The sequence below is a fragment of the Pseudophryne corroboree genome, chromosome 10, assembly GCF_028390025.1.
Source record: "Pseudophryne corroboree isolate aPseCor3 chromosome 10, aPseCor3.hap2, whole genome shotgun sequence".
Lineage (NCBI taxonomy): Eukaryota > Metazoa > Chordata > Amphibia > Anura > Myobatrachidae > Pseudophryne > Pseudophryne corroboree.
The window spans coordinates 7,841,335-7,856,705 of NC_086453.1; the positions used below are offsets into that span (position 1 = coordinate 7,841,335).

Consider the following 15,371-nt stretch of genomic DNA (forward strand, 5'->3'; position numbering starts at 1 on the left):
ATTTCCTGTGGCAAACAGGTTCCGGTTCAGACGGGTGCTCATACTACCCGATCAGTGGGTGCCTCGTGGGCGGCTGCCAGAGGTGCTTCCACTACTCAACTTTGCAGAGCGGCGACGTGGTCTTCAGCCCACACGTTCGCAAGATTTTACAAGTTTGATACTTTTGCGTCCGGAGAATCTAAGTTCGGACGTTTGGTTTTGCAGGCCACCGACAGCACTCCCTCCCTGGGGGAAAACTTTGGGACGTCCCCTACTGTATAGGACTCCAGTGTCCCCTAGTGGATGAAAGAGAAAAGAGGATTTTGGTACTTACCGATAAATCCATTTATCTGAATCCTCTAGGGGACACTGGACGCCCGCCTCGGTGCTGTCGGCCTGCTGTGTTCTAAGTTATTGTTGCAAACAGTTCTTGTGTTAGACAGTTCGTGCAAACAGCGTTGGTTGTTCGGTTACGAGTCTTGGTCGCTGTTTGATATGTTGTACGGTTCGGTTCCTCGCCATGCGCTATAGTGTCATGTCCTATTCTCTCAGTCACAATTCTTCAAACTGAGGGAGGAGGGATGTGAAGGGGGAGGAGCCGGCTGTGCAGACAATGCTAATTTAAGATTGTGCCACACCTCCGGTTCAAGGCTTCACACCCCTACTGTATAGGACTCCAGTGTCCCCTAGAGGATTCAGAGAAATGCATTTATCGGTAAGTACCAAAATCCTCTTTTTTGGTCACTTACCGCTGAATCCTTCTCTCTGAAGCCACCTGGGAACACTGTGTCCTCTCCTTCACGCTCAGTCGGGTGAGGTTTGGTTCTTGACCGTCTTTTCCCTACTGGTCTGTTGGATTGTTACACCAGTTTCATTGGGTTCCTGATGCTCCTTTCTGGACTCTTTTAAAGAAGTACTTTCTGGGGTTACAGGGGGAGGGGCTTAGAATTTAAAGCTACGGTACAGTTTATGGGCCAACTCCTCCAGCCAACCTGCAATCCCCATGGTCCAGTGTTCTTGTTTTATCACCGCACTCTCGCCATTTTAATGCTTTTAATGGGATATTTTTATTCATGTCATTTATTGGAATTCTCAATTGTTTCCAAGCTGGATTTCGCCAAACAAGCTATGCAGTTGGCTTTCCATTCCTCCATGGTTGTCCAGGAACAAGCTGCACAGGGGGACTGCGAAGTGACATCAGAGATGGGGTAAGGTGTCGCCCGTTCTGTGAGTGTTCACATATTAAGCCGATCGCTAAGCCTAACGTGGAAATTGATTTGTATCATTCTGTGCCTGATAGTGCGGTATTATTATTAATAAGGAGTACAATAATTATGCCTACAATAAAAAAAAGAGGGGGGTAGTCAAAATAAATGGCGGTTGGAATCCCGGCGTACAGGAGACCGACGCCAGAATCCCAACATCCGGCATTTTACTGATGGCCGCCTTACTGCCACCTGCCACTAATTTCCACTCAGTTGGTGGGTCCACGCCACCAACCGTGTGGGAATAGAGCTTCATTCGCCACAGGGCCCGAAGCGTGGTGAGCGCAGCTGGACCGCGAGGGGACTCGCTGCCTCCCTGCCGGTATTCCTGCACATGGGATGCCGCTGTCGGATCCTTTCCCTCCACTAAACTAAATCTCCAGATCTTGGAATGGTCGGCAGTTCAAAAACAAAATAGCCCCTAATGATTGACCTTTGCTGCTGTTACTAATAAGGGGCAAGGTATTATTGTGGTCCGTAAGTGGACGAGCGGCGCCACACTTACTGTGCGTATCCTGTATAATGGCCACATCTACCCGCGCAGCAAGCACATCTCGGAAGGCTGTAGGGCAATTTTCGGGAATGTTTAAACCTTTAGCATTAACGGCGACTCTGAGGAACACGAGGAGGACAGGCGTGGGAAGGGAAGACACAACCGACAACAAGCATTCCCAATATAATACCAGAACTTAAGGAAAATAAATAATGTAAGTACATCTGTCCCGTGGGGCAAGTGACAACGACAACCTTTAGATCAACACACAACAGTGGTAAGAAACACCTCCTAAGTAAAAACAAAGATGAGCGATATAACCTGAACCTAGAGTTCAATAGTAGACCACCATGGCCCAGAGCCAGCATTGCAGCAGAAGCACGGGATAGCTCCAACAGGAGACAGCAGGAGTTCAAAGGTCCCAGAGGAACCATAACTAAATGGGTATGGTGGATAGTTCATCCGGTTCCCTGAGGATGGACAATTTATCATTATGGGAGACCTGCAGACTGAACGGGAATCGCCACCTCTGTTTGACACCCAGTTTCCATAGCTCTGCTGTAAAAGGGGCGTAGAGCCGTACGGTTCTGGAGAGGGGTCATGGGGAAGTCCTGGAAAATTTATGTCTGCTGACCATCCAGATAAATGCCATTTAGGCCTCGCACCTTGTGGAGGATGTCCTCTTTTTGGTAGTAAAAATGCAGGTGGCAGATCACATCCCTCAGGCAATCCGTTGGAGCACCTCTCGGTCAAAGGGCAGCGTATGCTGTGTCAAATGTGATGGAAGAGGCTGGGTCTTGGTCTAGGATCTCATTAAACATTCTAGTGAAAAAGTCTTTGAGACCCCGCGGAGGGATGTCCTCAGAGATGACCCTAAGCCAGAGGTTCCCAAACTGTGTGCCGTGGCTCCCTGGGGTGCCTCGGGGCACTTGCAGGGGTGCCCTGGGTTAGTGATCCAGGACCAATTCAAATTATTCATGGTCAATATAATAGGCAAAACCAGTGCTGGTGGCTGCCAGTCATAAAATATGTGGACAAACAGAAGTAAATCTTGTCCCTCACCACACAACTGACCCTAAGGATGACATATAAACGCAATCTACTTAATGTAAAATTTCTTTCTAAATTTCTCAATAAGAAATTTTTGGCCTAGGGGTGCCGTGAAAAAAATTCTGATATTCTAGGGCGCCGTGATTCAAAAAAGTTTGGAAACCACTGCCCTAAGCCTCAAGTTGGTCCTCCTCCATTTGTTATCTAAGTCCTCCAAGTAGCATGGTTCATTACATCTCACTGTCAGAGTGAGTTGGACAGCAGAGCTCAGTGAGCCTGTACCACCAAGATGGGCGACAGACAGGATTGGAGTCGCCGATGGGGAACAGAGGTGCACTAGTAACAGGAATAGTGCGAGGAGGATAATACGGCTCTGTCCGCAGGAGCTTACAGTCTAACATTGGGTAATCTATAGCTCATCAGCAGCATGTCAGGAGTTGTAGTTCCTCCAGAGTTGATGCTGCGCTGTTATGTCAGGTCTGACCGGAATCGTTATGTTACAGCAGCGACGCCGGCAGTGACTCCAGCGATGGATGTGCCGCAGTCCCAGCTCCTCCCTCCCAGTCAGATGACGATGAACCTCGCAAAAGTTTTGGGATAAAAGTTGAGAATCTCCCTGTGCGTCGTAGAGGTAGGTCTATGTTGTTGGTAGTGATTACTAGATGTAGCATGTCGCATTGTTTATATCACCAATTCTATCCCGTTAGCTCTGTGACAGTCTGTGCTATATTCCAGCCTTATTCTTGTCCAATAATTTATTTATTTTTTATTGCCAGAAAATAACACTTTTCCATAACATAATGAATGTACAGAAATTGCTGCTGTACAGGCGACTCTGCAGCTTGCTAAGGGCCTTAGGGGGTTATCCAGAGTTGTTAGCAAACCAAAAAAGTTAGCAATTGAACAAAACCATGTGCACTGCAGAGGGGTGGGGGGGGGGGGGGGCATATGTAACGTGTGCAGAGATAGTTAGATTTGGGTGGGGTATGTTCAAACTGAAATTTAAAATTGCAGTGTATAAATAAAGCAGCCAGTATTTACCCTGCACACAAACAATATAACCCACCCAAATCTAACTCTCTCTGCATATGTTACATCTGCTCCACCTGCAGTGCACATGGTTTTGCCCAATTGGTAACTTTTTTGGTTTGCTAGCAACTCTGAAGAACCGCCGTAGTATATAGCCAGATAACCTGTAAATGGAAGGCATTGCGCTGTCAGAGGCGGTTTTTGTCCTGGGGGCACACACCTGCGTTTCCGCAGTTTTGCTGTAACGTACAAGGGGGGGGGGGGTAATTCAGACCTGATCGCTGTTGTACGAATTCGCATGGGGGCCGATTATCGATCGACTGCGCATGTTTACGGATCAAAGTGCGCACGCGTGAGACCGAACTGCGAAAAATCCAGCGACTTTTTTGGTCTCTAGGCGTTCGCAGGTTGATTGACAGTAAGCGGACCTTTGCGGATGGTAACTGGCCGTGTTCTGGGAGTGTCAGGAAAAAGACATGCGTTCCCAAGCGTTTCAGGGCGGGTGTGTGACGTCGGCTCCAGCCCGATCAGCCTGTTTGTATGGCACTGTAGGGGTAAGTCCTGGGCTACGCACAGACTGGAAAAATAATTCGATGGTGAGTGAGTTGAGAACGGATTTGCAGCTGACCGGCGTTTGCAGAAATTTTCACAAGGTGTACGCAGACTTGCACCGGGCGGGTTTTCACTCTGTCTGGTCAACGACTATCCGATCGCAAACCTCTGCAAATACGCAGGAGAGCAATCAGGTCTGAATTAGGCCCAAGGTTCCGTGTGAAGTGTGACTGCCCACATTACGCAGAGCTAAGATTTGCGTTTCTCATGTACCACTGCCAGGTAATATGAGCGATGTTCTGGGCGCTATTTGGCGCCGTTCTAAGCGTTCCAGTGCTGTTCCGATGGAATGTAGGTTGTGATGGAATTGGCTCCTATAACGGAGTTAAAATTACACCTGTATTCTGAGTCGCACCCAATGCTGATGGTCACGGACGTTGGTCATTTTCTGCTACTGCACATGCAGGAAGATCCCTGGAAACCTGCGCAACATACGTATCCCATGGCGAATACGTGCAGAGACGCAGCAGCGGCTGAGATGCCCGGAGTCTGATGTATTGGATAGTGCCAGGGACGTCACTATTTCGATGCATATTCCCATAACTGGGCGTGTTATGGGAATATCGCGGATACATGGCAGAAGTGGTTGGAGACTCGGACGCGTAATCTTTCACATTAGAGGCCGCTCTCCGACAGAGTCTCTGCATCTAGCATGGGCCTGCCGCAGGCCTCCATGGTGAGACTGAAGATGTACAGAGTCTGCCTCTCAGTCCTTGCACATGCAGACGCACAGACGTGCACCGCCGGAAAGGCCATTGGCGTATCTGTGACGGGTGTGTGGTGCACATGGGCCCCTGGGTTTGGATGTGATCATGTGGGGAACCTTATTGCCACTGCACAACAGACTTCCTGTCTGTAATCCCACTGCAGGGTTCTCTGAGCAGCCGTTATGGGCCAGGTATAGGTGAGAACAGAGGACAACGCACCATCACATACATAGGTTACAGAGTGGCTTCTCCTATTGCCCGGTACTGGGACACTATGTGGTCCTGGATCCAGTCACAGATGGTCATTGTCTGGCTGCATTGTCTACGGGTGTTATGTCATGCTCTGATTGGGTAACAGATTTCTGTGCTTTGATTCCAGCTGCAGGTCTTCAATACGCTATCTATAAGGAGTATAAGAAGTACGGGGAGCTGCTGGCGGTACAGATTCGCGGTGCACACGAGAAGTTATACGGCCTGGTGTTTTTCAGGCATCAGGAGGATCAGCAGGACGCCCTTAACGCCTCAGAAGGCAAAGTGATTCTGGGCTTTCCGATCAAAGCGACCGCCTGGGAGGAAACGGGTATGTTGCCCCAGACACAGGTATACCTTCATAAACTAGGGGATGAGGATGGTCACTTACAAATTCAGACTTTGTTTTGCACAATGATAAAAGCAAAAAGTCCCACAATTAGCCGAAGTGCTCCGCTACCAGATAGTAACTACGGAGACTCTTCAACAGCGTCTCCAAGATGTAGGAACCCGGGTTATGTGGAGAGCTCTGGGCTACCAGGTTGAGCGGCACATACAGGACAGGCGCCTCCTACCAACGCGTTTCGACTTTTAAGGCCACACCTTATAAAATATCTTAAAGGTCTTTTTTCTTTTGTTTTCATGGTTATATTATTGTGGATTTAGGAGACAACTTCCATCAACAAAACACTGACAGAATATTCAAGCGACCGAACCATTATATAAACTGGTTTCCTGTTACTCTGTTATTACTATTAGGGAGCAGGGAGAACCCTCACTGCGGGATTTCACTTTCCCCTTACTCTCCTTCTGTATTCTTCCCTCTCTCTCTCTCTCCCTCTCCCTCTCCCTCTCTCTCTCTCCCTCTCTCTCTCTCTGTCTTTCCATCTTCATCTCTTCTTTTTCTTTCTTTCTTTCTTTCTTTCTTTCTTTCTTTCTTTCTTTCTTTCTTTCTTTCTTTCTTTCTTTCTTTCTTTCTTTCTTTCTTTCTTTCTTTCTCTGTCTTCCTCTCTTTATCGCTCTCTCTTTCTTTATTTCTCTTTGTCTTCCCCTCTCTCTCTCTATCTTTCGCTGTCTTTCTTTCTGTCGCTATCTTACACTCTATCTCTCGCTATTTCTTTCTCTCACTCTCTTTCTCTCTTCCTAATCACAACTCCGGCAACTGTCACTGGAGTGGATGCAGCATCTCTGACTCAAACCCCCCTCCTCCTCCTCCGCTCTTCTCTCTCTCTTCTCTCTCTCTCTCTCTCTCTCTCTCTTCTCTTCTCTCTCTCTCTCTTCTCTCTCTCTCTCTCTCTCTCTCTCTCTCTCTCTATCTCTATATCCCTGTCTCTCTGTCTCTCTTTCCCTCACACCTATATGTTTTTCTTTGTGGCTTTCCCTCTTTTCTTGCTCCCCTTCTGTCTCCTCTGTGGTGTCGGCAGTAAGTGCTGCATTGTGCGAGCCCTGGTGCCGCACTATAAGGACCCTCCTCTTATGCTGTAGGTAATGAGCTTTAGTGTTTTATTCCTTACAGAAATAGAAACTGAGTTTGAGTTACCACTTCTGGACAAGACAATAGATGAATTTCACCCCAAGGCCACCAGGACTCTCTTGATTGGTAATTTGGAGGAAACTATCACCAGCCCTGAGCTTCATAACGTTTTCCAGCAATTCGGGGAGATTGTGGTACGTCTGCTTTGTTCTGTTCTGTAAACTGTGGTCTGTTCAGATCCTGTCCCTCCTAGTTATCAGGTCTGGGGACAGTTATGAGACGCTGGATAACAGCAGGTGGAGCGTTTATGTTGCTCAGATCCCGTCCCTCCTAGTTATCAGGTCTGGGGACAGCTATGAGACGCTGGATAACAGCAGGTGGAGAGTTTATGTTGCTCAGATCCCGTCTCTCCTAGTTATCAGGTCTGGGGGCAGCTTTGAGACGCTGGATAACAGCAGGCGGGGAGTTTAGGCTGCTACATCTGCACTCATATCAGACTTCCAGCAGTCTCGTCCCAGACCTGCAGTCTGATTTCTTGCTATTGGCTGTCAGATGATAACTTTTTGGCTGGTTTTGTGACAGGTGCAGGGTACTAGAATGATCACCGCCGGGTGTTGATTCATACTGCTTACTGATATGACTATATTCCTCTCCCCTACTTTCCAGGATATTGAAATCGAGAAGGTGCATGAACAGCCAACCCACGCGCTGCTGCAGTACTGCGATATCACAAGTGCCTGTAAAGCCATTAGGCAGATGCATGGAGAATATCTGGGGAAGAAACCGTTAAAGGTATTTACTGACGCTCTATACTGAATCCACGTTTTCACTTCTGTATCACTCTGCCCAGCACTGAAGGGGAATCCCTGTTATAAGTTCTCTTCAGCACCTAATCCTCTAGGGTGGGGTCTACTCTGCGGGGGCGGGGCTATAATCGTTACATGCAGTTGTGTTTTTGGTCCAGTCCAGTCCAGTCTAGAACTCACTTACCATTAGTGGCTGGAAGACAGCCAATGCCTCTTGTGCGTGCAGAATACATAGGAGAGGGATAATGGAAGGTGATGGCTCCCAGAGCTCTGGATCTGTAGAAATATTTAAAGTTCTGTAGTCCACTTATCATGCACTAGGGAACTATGTTCTTCGTTCTGCAATTGGTGACACTGGGATCAACTGGGCTATGGTGGTGCTTAATGGGTGAGGACACTTTAAACCTAAACGCTTGTCTGTGGCTCCTGCCTTCTATACCTCATGCCTGCCGGCGCAAGTACGCCAGAGTGTTGGGGCGTCTTCGGGCTGCTCCTGCAGCATAGGTTTTATTTATTTAAGCCCTACAGGACGTGGGATTGGACGCTGGCAGCATTGGACACACTGGCCTTCGGGTTTGGGGAGCGGTCACGCTTCTGGTTCATTATCAGGGTCTTTGGACCCTAGATAAGTCCAATCTTCTGATCAAAGCTCTGGAGTAGAAATCCAGTCCAACAGGGCCACAGCAGTGGTGTACATCATTTATGGGGGTGGGGTAGCGGGGGTATAACAGGAGTCTTTTGGCCATGAGAATGACCTTTCAAATAACAGATGGCCTGAGTGAGAACGTCCAGTCTTGTTTGTTTTTGGTCTGCAAAGACTGTGCCAGGACCAGGCGGTCTGATGGCATTCCTGGTAATCGCCATGTCAGGGCTGGAGATGGACATGCTGCCGAGGATTCTGGATAAAATGAAGGTTGAAGCCTTTTCAGTCGTCCTTGCAGTACTGGACAGACATACAGAATTTTTCCAGAGGGTTCCTGTCGGTGGCTTTTGCCAGTGCCCTTTTCTCCTACTGAGTTTTGACTTTATTCACTTTGGCTGTTGAAGCTATGCTCACCAGACCAAGGGATTCCACTGAGAAAGCGTCAGACAGATATTATTATAGCGTATGGAAGACATACATCACATGGTGCCAGATACAGGGTTCTCCTGCTTCATCCTCTGGATGGCTTGCTAAGACTTGGTTTCCTCAATGTTCAGGTTTTGCTGTTTCTCTGACGTCCTAGTGGATGCTGGGAACTCCGTAAGGACCATGGGGATAGCGGCTCCGCAGGAGACTGGGCACAAAAGTAAAGCTTTAGGACTACCTGGTGTGCACTGGCTCCTCCCCCTATGACCCTCCTCCAAGCCTCAGTTAGATTTTTGTGCCCGGCCGAGAAGGGTGCACACTAGGGGCTCTCCTGAGCTTCTTAGTGAAAAGTTTAGTTTTAGGTTTTTTATTTTCAGTGAGACCTGCTGGCAACAGGCTCACTGCATCGAGGGACTAAGGGGAGAAGAAGCGAACTCACCTGCGTGCAGAGTGGATTGGGCTTCTTAGGCTACTGGACACCATTAGCTCCAGAGGGATCGAACACAGGCCCAGCCATGGAGTCCGGTCCCAGAGCCGCGCCGCCGGCCCCCTTACAGAGCCAGAAGCAAGAAGAGGTCCGGAAAATCGGCGGCAGAAGACATCCTGTCTTCACCAAGGTAGCGCACAGCACTGCAGCTGTGCGCCATTGCTCCTCAGCACACTTCACACTCCGGTCACTGAGGGTGCAGGGCGCTAGGGGGGGGCGCCCTGAGCAGCAATAAAAACACCTTGGCTGGCAAAAATACATCACATATAGCCCCCAGGGCTATATGGATGTACATTAACCCCTGCCAGATTCCTCATAAAAGCGGGAGAAAAGGCCGCCGAGAAGGGGGCGGAGCCTATCTCCCCAGCACACAGGCGCATTTTCCCGCACAGCTCCGCTGGAAGGACGTCTCCCTGACTCTCCCCTGCAGTCCTGCACTACAGAAACGGTAAAAAAGAGAGGGGGGCACTAATTTGGCGTAATTTGAACATATAGCAGCTATAAAAGGGAAAAACACTTATATAAGGTTATCCCTGTATATTTATATAGCGCTCTGGTGTGTGCTGGCATACTCTCCCTCTGTCTCCCCAAAGGGCTAGTGGGGTCCTGTCCTCTATCAGAGCATTCCCTGTGTGTGTGCTGTGTGTCGGTACGTTGTGTCGACATGTATGAGGAGGAAAATGATGTGGAGGCGGAGCAATTGCCTATAATAGAGATGTCACCCCCTAGAGAGTCGACACCTGAGTGGATGAGATGCTGGAAGGAATTACGTGACCGTGTCAACTCTTTGCAAAAGACAGTTGACGACATGAGACAGCCGGCTACTCAGCTTGTGCCTGTCCAGGCGTCTCAAAAGCCATCAGGAGCTCTAAAACGCCCATTACCTCAGATGGTAGATACAGACGTCGACACGGATACTGACTCCAGTGTCGACGGGGAAGAGACAAACGTGACTTCCAGTAGGGCCACACGTTATATGATTGAGGCAATGAAAAATGTTTTACATATTTCTGATAATACCACTACCACTAAAAGGGGTATTATGTTCGGTGAGAAAAAACTACCCGTAGTTTCTCTAACGTCCTAGTGGATGCTGGGGACTCCGTCAGGACCATGGGGGGATAGCGGGCTCCGCAGGAGACAGGGCACATCTAAAAAAGCTTTTAGGTCACATGGTGCGTACTGGCTCCTCCCCCTATGACCCTCCTCCAAGCCTCAGTTAGGTTTTTGTGCCCGTCCGAGAGGGTGCAATCTAGGTGGCTCTCTTAAAGAGCTAGTTAGAAAAGTTTTTTTTTAGGTTTCTAATCAGTGTCTCCTGCTGGCGACAGGAGCACTGCAACGAGGGACTTAGGGGAGAGACTTGCAACTCACCTGCCTGCAGGAGGATTGAAGTCTTAGGCTACTGGACACTGAGCTCCAGAGGGAGTCGGAACACAGGTCAGCCTGGGGTTCGTCCCGGAGCCGCGCCGCCGATCCCCCTTACAGACGCTGAAGAACGGCAGAACGGAGGTCCGGAAACAGGCGGCAGAAGACTTCAGTCTTCATAGAGGTAGCGCACAGCACTGCAGCTGTGCGCCATTGTTGCTACACGGCTCACGGATCTCGGTCACGGAGGGTGCAGGGCGCTGCTGGGGGCGCCCTGGGCAGCAATATAGAGTACCTTAGAGGCAAATAAATACATCACATATAGCCATTAAGGCTATATGTATGTATTTAACCCAGGCCAGTTTATTAGAAAAACCGGGAGAAAAGCCCGCCGGAAAAGGGGCGGAGCTTATTCTCCTCAGCACTCGGCGCCATTTTCCTGCACGGCTCCGCTGGTGAGGAAGGCTCCCACTCTCCCCTGCACTGCACTACAGAAACAGGGTAACAAAGAGAGGGGGGGCATAAATTGGCGATATAAATATATATTGAGAGCGCATATATAAAAACAACACCTTCTAGGGTTGTTATATACTGTATAGCGCTTTTGGTGTGTGCTGGCAAACTCTCCCTCTGTCTCCCCAAAGGGCTAGGAGGGTCCTGTCTTCAATAGAGCATTCACTGTGTGGCTGCTGTGTGTGTCGGTACGTGTGTGTCGACATGTATGAGGACGAAGTTGGTGTGGAGGCAGAGCAATTGCCGATGATGGTAATGTCACCCCCTAGGGAGTCGACACCGGAATGGATGGCTTTGGTTATGGAATTACGTGATAATGTCAGCACATTACAAAAGTCAGTTGACGAAATGAGACGCCCGGCAAACCAGTTAGTACCGGTTCAGGCATCTCAGACACCGTCAGGGGCTGTAAAACGTCCCTTACCTCAGTCAGTCGACACGGGTACCGACACAGATGAATCTAGTGTCGACGGTGAGGAAGTAAACGTATTTTCAAATAGGGCCACACGTTATATGATCACGGCAATGAAGGAGGCTTTGCAGCTCTCTGATACTACTGGTACCTCAAAAAGGGGTATTATGTGGGGGGTGAAAAAACTACCTGTATTTTTCCCAGAATCAGAGGAATTGAATGATGTGTGTGATGAAGCGTGGGTTACCCCCGATAGAAAAATGCTAATTTCAAAGAAGTTGTTGGCATTATACCCTTTCCCACCAGAGGTTAGGGCGCGCTGGGAATCACCCCCTAAGGTGGATAAGGCGCTCACACGTTTATCAAAGCAAGTGGCGTTGCCGTCTCCTGATACGGCCGCCCTCAAGGATCCAGCAGATAGGAGGCTGGAAACTACACTGAAGAGTATATACACACATACGGGTGTTATACTGCGACCGGCAATAGCCTCAGCCTGGATGTGCAGTGCTGGGGTAGTGTGGTTGGATTCTCTGACTGAAAATATTGAGACCCTGGATAGGGACAGTATTTTATTGACTCTAGAGCAATTAAAGGATGCTTTTCTTTATATGCGAGATGCTCAGAGGGATGTTTGTACTCTAGCATCAAGAGTAAGCGCGATGTCCATATCTGCTAGAAGAAGTTTATGGACGCGACAGTGGTCAGGTGATGCGGATTCCAAGAGGCATATGGAAGTATTGCCATATAAAGGAGAGGAATTGTTTGGGGTCGGTCTTTCGGACCTGGTGACCACGGCAACTGCCGGCAAATCCACCTTTTTACCTCCGACCCCTTCACAACCGAAAAAGACACCGTCTTTTCAGCCGCAGTCCTTTCGCTCCTATAAAAAGCGACCAAAAGGACAGTCTTATCTGCCGAGAGGCAGAGGAAAGGGTAAGAAAGGGCAGCACGCAGCCCCTGCCCAGGAACAGAAGCCCGCCCCGGCTTCTACAAAGCCATCAGCATGACGCTGGGGCTTTACAAGCGGACCCAGGAACGGTGGGGGGTCGACTCAAGATTTTCAGCAATCAATGGGCTCACTCACAAGTGGACCCGTGGGTCCTGCAGATAATATCTCAGGGTTACATGCTGGAGTTCGAAAGGTTTCCCCCTCGCCGGTTCCTAAAGTCTGCTTTACCAACGTCTCCCTCAGAAAGGACGTCGGTTTTGGAAGCCATTCACAAGCTGTATTCTCAGCAGGTGATAGTCAAGGTACCCCTCCTACAACAGGGAAAGGGGTATTATTCCACACTATTTGTGGTACCGAAGCCGGACGGTTCGGTAAGACCTATTCTAAATCTGAAATCCTTGAACCTGTACATACAGAAATTCAAGTTCAAAATGGAGTCACTCAGAGCAGTGATAGCGAATCTGGAAGACGGGGACTTCATGGTGTCCCTGGACATAAAGGATGCTTATCTGCATGTCCCAATTTACCCCTCACACCAAGGGTATCTCAGGTTCGTGATACAAGACTGTCATTATCAGTTTCAAACGATGCCGTTTGGTTTGTCTACGGCCCCTCGGGTCTTTACCAAGGTAATGACCGAAATGATGGTTCTTCTACGAAGAAAAGGCGTATTAATTATCCCTTACTTGGACGATCTCCTGATAAGGGCAAAGTCCAGAGAACAGCTGGAAGTCGGTGTAGCACTAACCCAGGTAGTGCTCCAGCAACACGGGTGGATTCTGAATCTTCCAAAATCTCAATTGACCCCGACAACTCGTCTGCTGTTCCTGGGAATGATTCTGGACACGGTTCAGAAAAAGGTGTTTCTCCCGGAGGGAAAAGCAAGGGAGTTATCCGAACTTGTCAGGAACCTCCTAAAACCAGGAACGGTGTCAGTACATCAATGCACAAGAGTCCTGGGAAAGATGGTGGCTTCGTACGAAGCGATTCCATTCGGCAGATTCCATGCACGGACATTTCAGTGGGATCTGCTGGACAAATGGTCCGGATCGCATCTGCACATGCATCAGCGGATAGCACTGTCACCAAGAACAAGGTTGTCTCTCCTGTGGTGGCTGCAGACTGCCCATCTGTTAGTGGGCCGCAGATTCGGCATACAGGACTGGGTCCTGGTGACTACGGATGCCAGCCTACGAGGTTGGGGAGCAGTCACAAAGGGAAGAAATTTCCAGGGCGTGTGGTCAAGCCTGGAGACGTCTCTTCACATAAATATACTGGAGCTAAGAGCGATCTACAATGCTCTAAGTCTGGCAAAACCGCTGCTTCAGGGTCAGCCGGTGTTGATCCAGTCCGACAACATCACGGCAGTCGCCCACGTAAACCGACAAGGCGGCACGAGAAGCAGGAGTGCAATGGCAGAAGCGGCAAGGATTCTGCGCTGGGCGGAGAATCATGTCATAGCACTGTCAGCAGTGTTCATCCCGGGAGTGGACAACTGGGAAGCAGATTTCCTCAGCAGACACGACCTTCACCCGGGAGAGTGGGGACTTCATCCAGAAGTTTTCCACATGATTGTGAACCGTTGGGAAAAACCAAAGGTAGACATGATGGCGTCTCGCCTCAACAAAAAATTGGACAGGTATTGCGCCAGGTCAAGAGACCCTCAGGCAATAGCTGTGGACGCTCTGGTAACACCGTGGGTGTACCAATCAGTGTATGTGTTCCCTCCTCTGCCTCTCATACCAAAGGTGCTGAGAATTATACGGAAAAGAGGAGTAAGAACGATACTGGTAGCTCCGGACTGGCCAAGAAGAACTTGGTATCCGGAACTTCAAGAGATGCTCACGGAGGATCCGTGGCCTCTACCTCTGAGAAGGGATCTGCTTCAGCAGGGACCTTGTATGTTCCAAGACTTACCGCGTCTGCGTTTGACGGCATGGCGGTTGAACGCCGGATTCTAAAAGAAAAGGGCATTCCAGAGGAAGTTATTCCTACCTTGATAAAGGCTAGGAAGGAAGTGACTGTACAACATTATCACCGCATTTGGCGAAAATATGTTGCGTGGTGTGAGGCCAAGAAGGCTCCAACGGAAGAATTTCAATTGGGTCGATTCTTACATTTCCTGCAAGCAGGATTGTCTATGGGCCTAAAATTGGGGTCTATTAAAGTTCAAATTTCGGCCTTATCAATTTTCTTCCAGAAGGAATTGGCGTCAGTGCCTGAAGTACAAACTTTTGTCAAAGGTGTACTACATATACAACCCCCAATAGTGCCTCCAGTGGCACCGTGGGATTTGAACGTGTTTCTAAATTTTCTCAAATCTCATTGGTTTGAGCCGTTAAAATCGGTAGAATTAAAATACCTTACATGGAAGGTAACCATGCTGTTGGCCCTGGCTTCTGCCAGGAGAGTTTCAGAGTTGGCAGCTTTGTCATACAAGAGCCCATATCTGATATTCCATTCGGACAGGGCAGAATTGAGGACGCGTCCTCAATTTCTCCCTAAGGTGGTTTCGGCATTTCACTTAAACCAGCCTATTGTGGTGCCTGCGGCTACTAGCGACTTGGAGGACTCCAAGTTACTGGACGTTGTCAGAGCATTAAAAATATATATTTCAAGGACAGCTGGAGTCAGAAAAACTGACTCGTTGTTTACATTGTATGCACCCAACAAGATGGGTGCTCCTGCGTCTAAACAGACGATTGCACGTTGGATCTGTAGCACAATCCAACTTGCACATTCTGTGGCAGGCGTGCCACAGCCTAAATCTGTAAAGGCCCACTCCACAAGGAAGGTGGGCTCATCTTGGGCGGCTGCCCGAGGAGTCTCGGCATTACAACTTTGCCGAGCAGCTACGTGGTCAGGGGAGAACACGTTTGTAAAATTTTACAAATTTGATACTCTGGCTACAG

At 49.0% G+C, this 15,371-nt stretch overlaps 1 protein-coding gene across 1 annotated transcript in view; it reads left to right on the forward strand.

The window, feature by feature from the left end:
- LOC134966849 (uncharacterized) overlaps positions 1-15,371 on the forward strand; it is a 188,840-nt gene that overhangs the window by 90,121 nt on the left and 83,348 nt on the right. Inside the window, exons 11-15 of the mRNA XM_063943893.1 lie at positions 1,087-1,187; positions 3,291-3,418; positions 5,515-5,715; positions 6,901-7,052; positions 7,525-7,650. Coding sequence (XP_063799963.1) covers positions 1,087-1,187; positions 3,291-3,418; positions 5,515-5,715; positions 6,901-7,052; positions 7,525-7,650 — 708 coding nt within the window. The remainder of the gene's footprint in view (positions 1-1,086; positions 1,188-3,290; positions 3,419-5,514; positions 5,716-6,900; positions 7,053-7,524; positions 7,651-15,371) is intronic.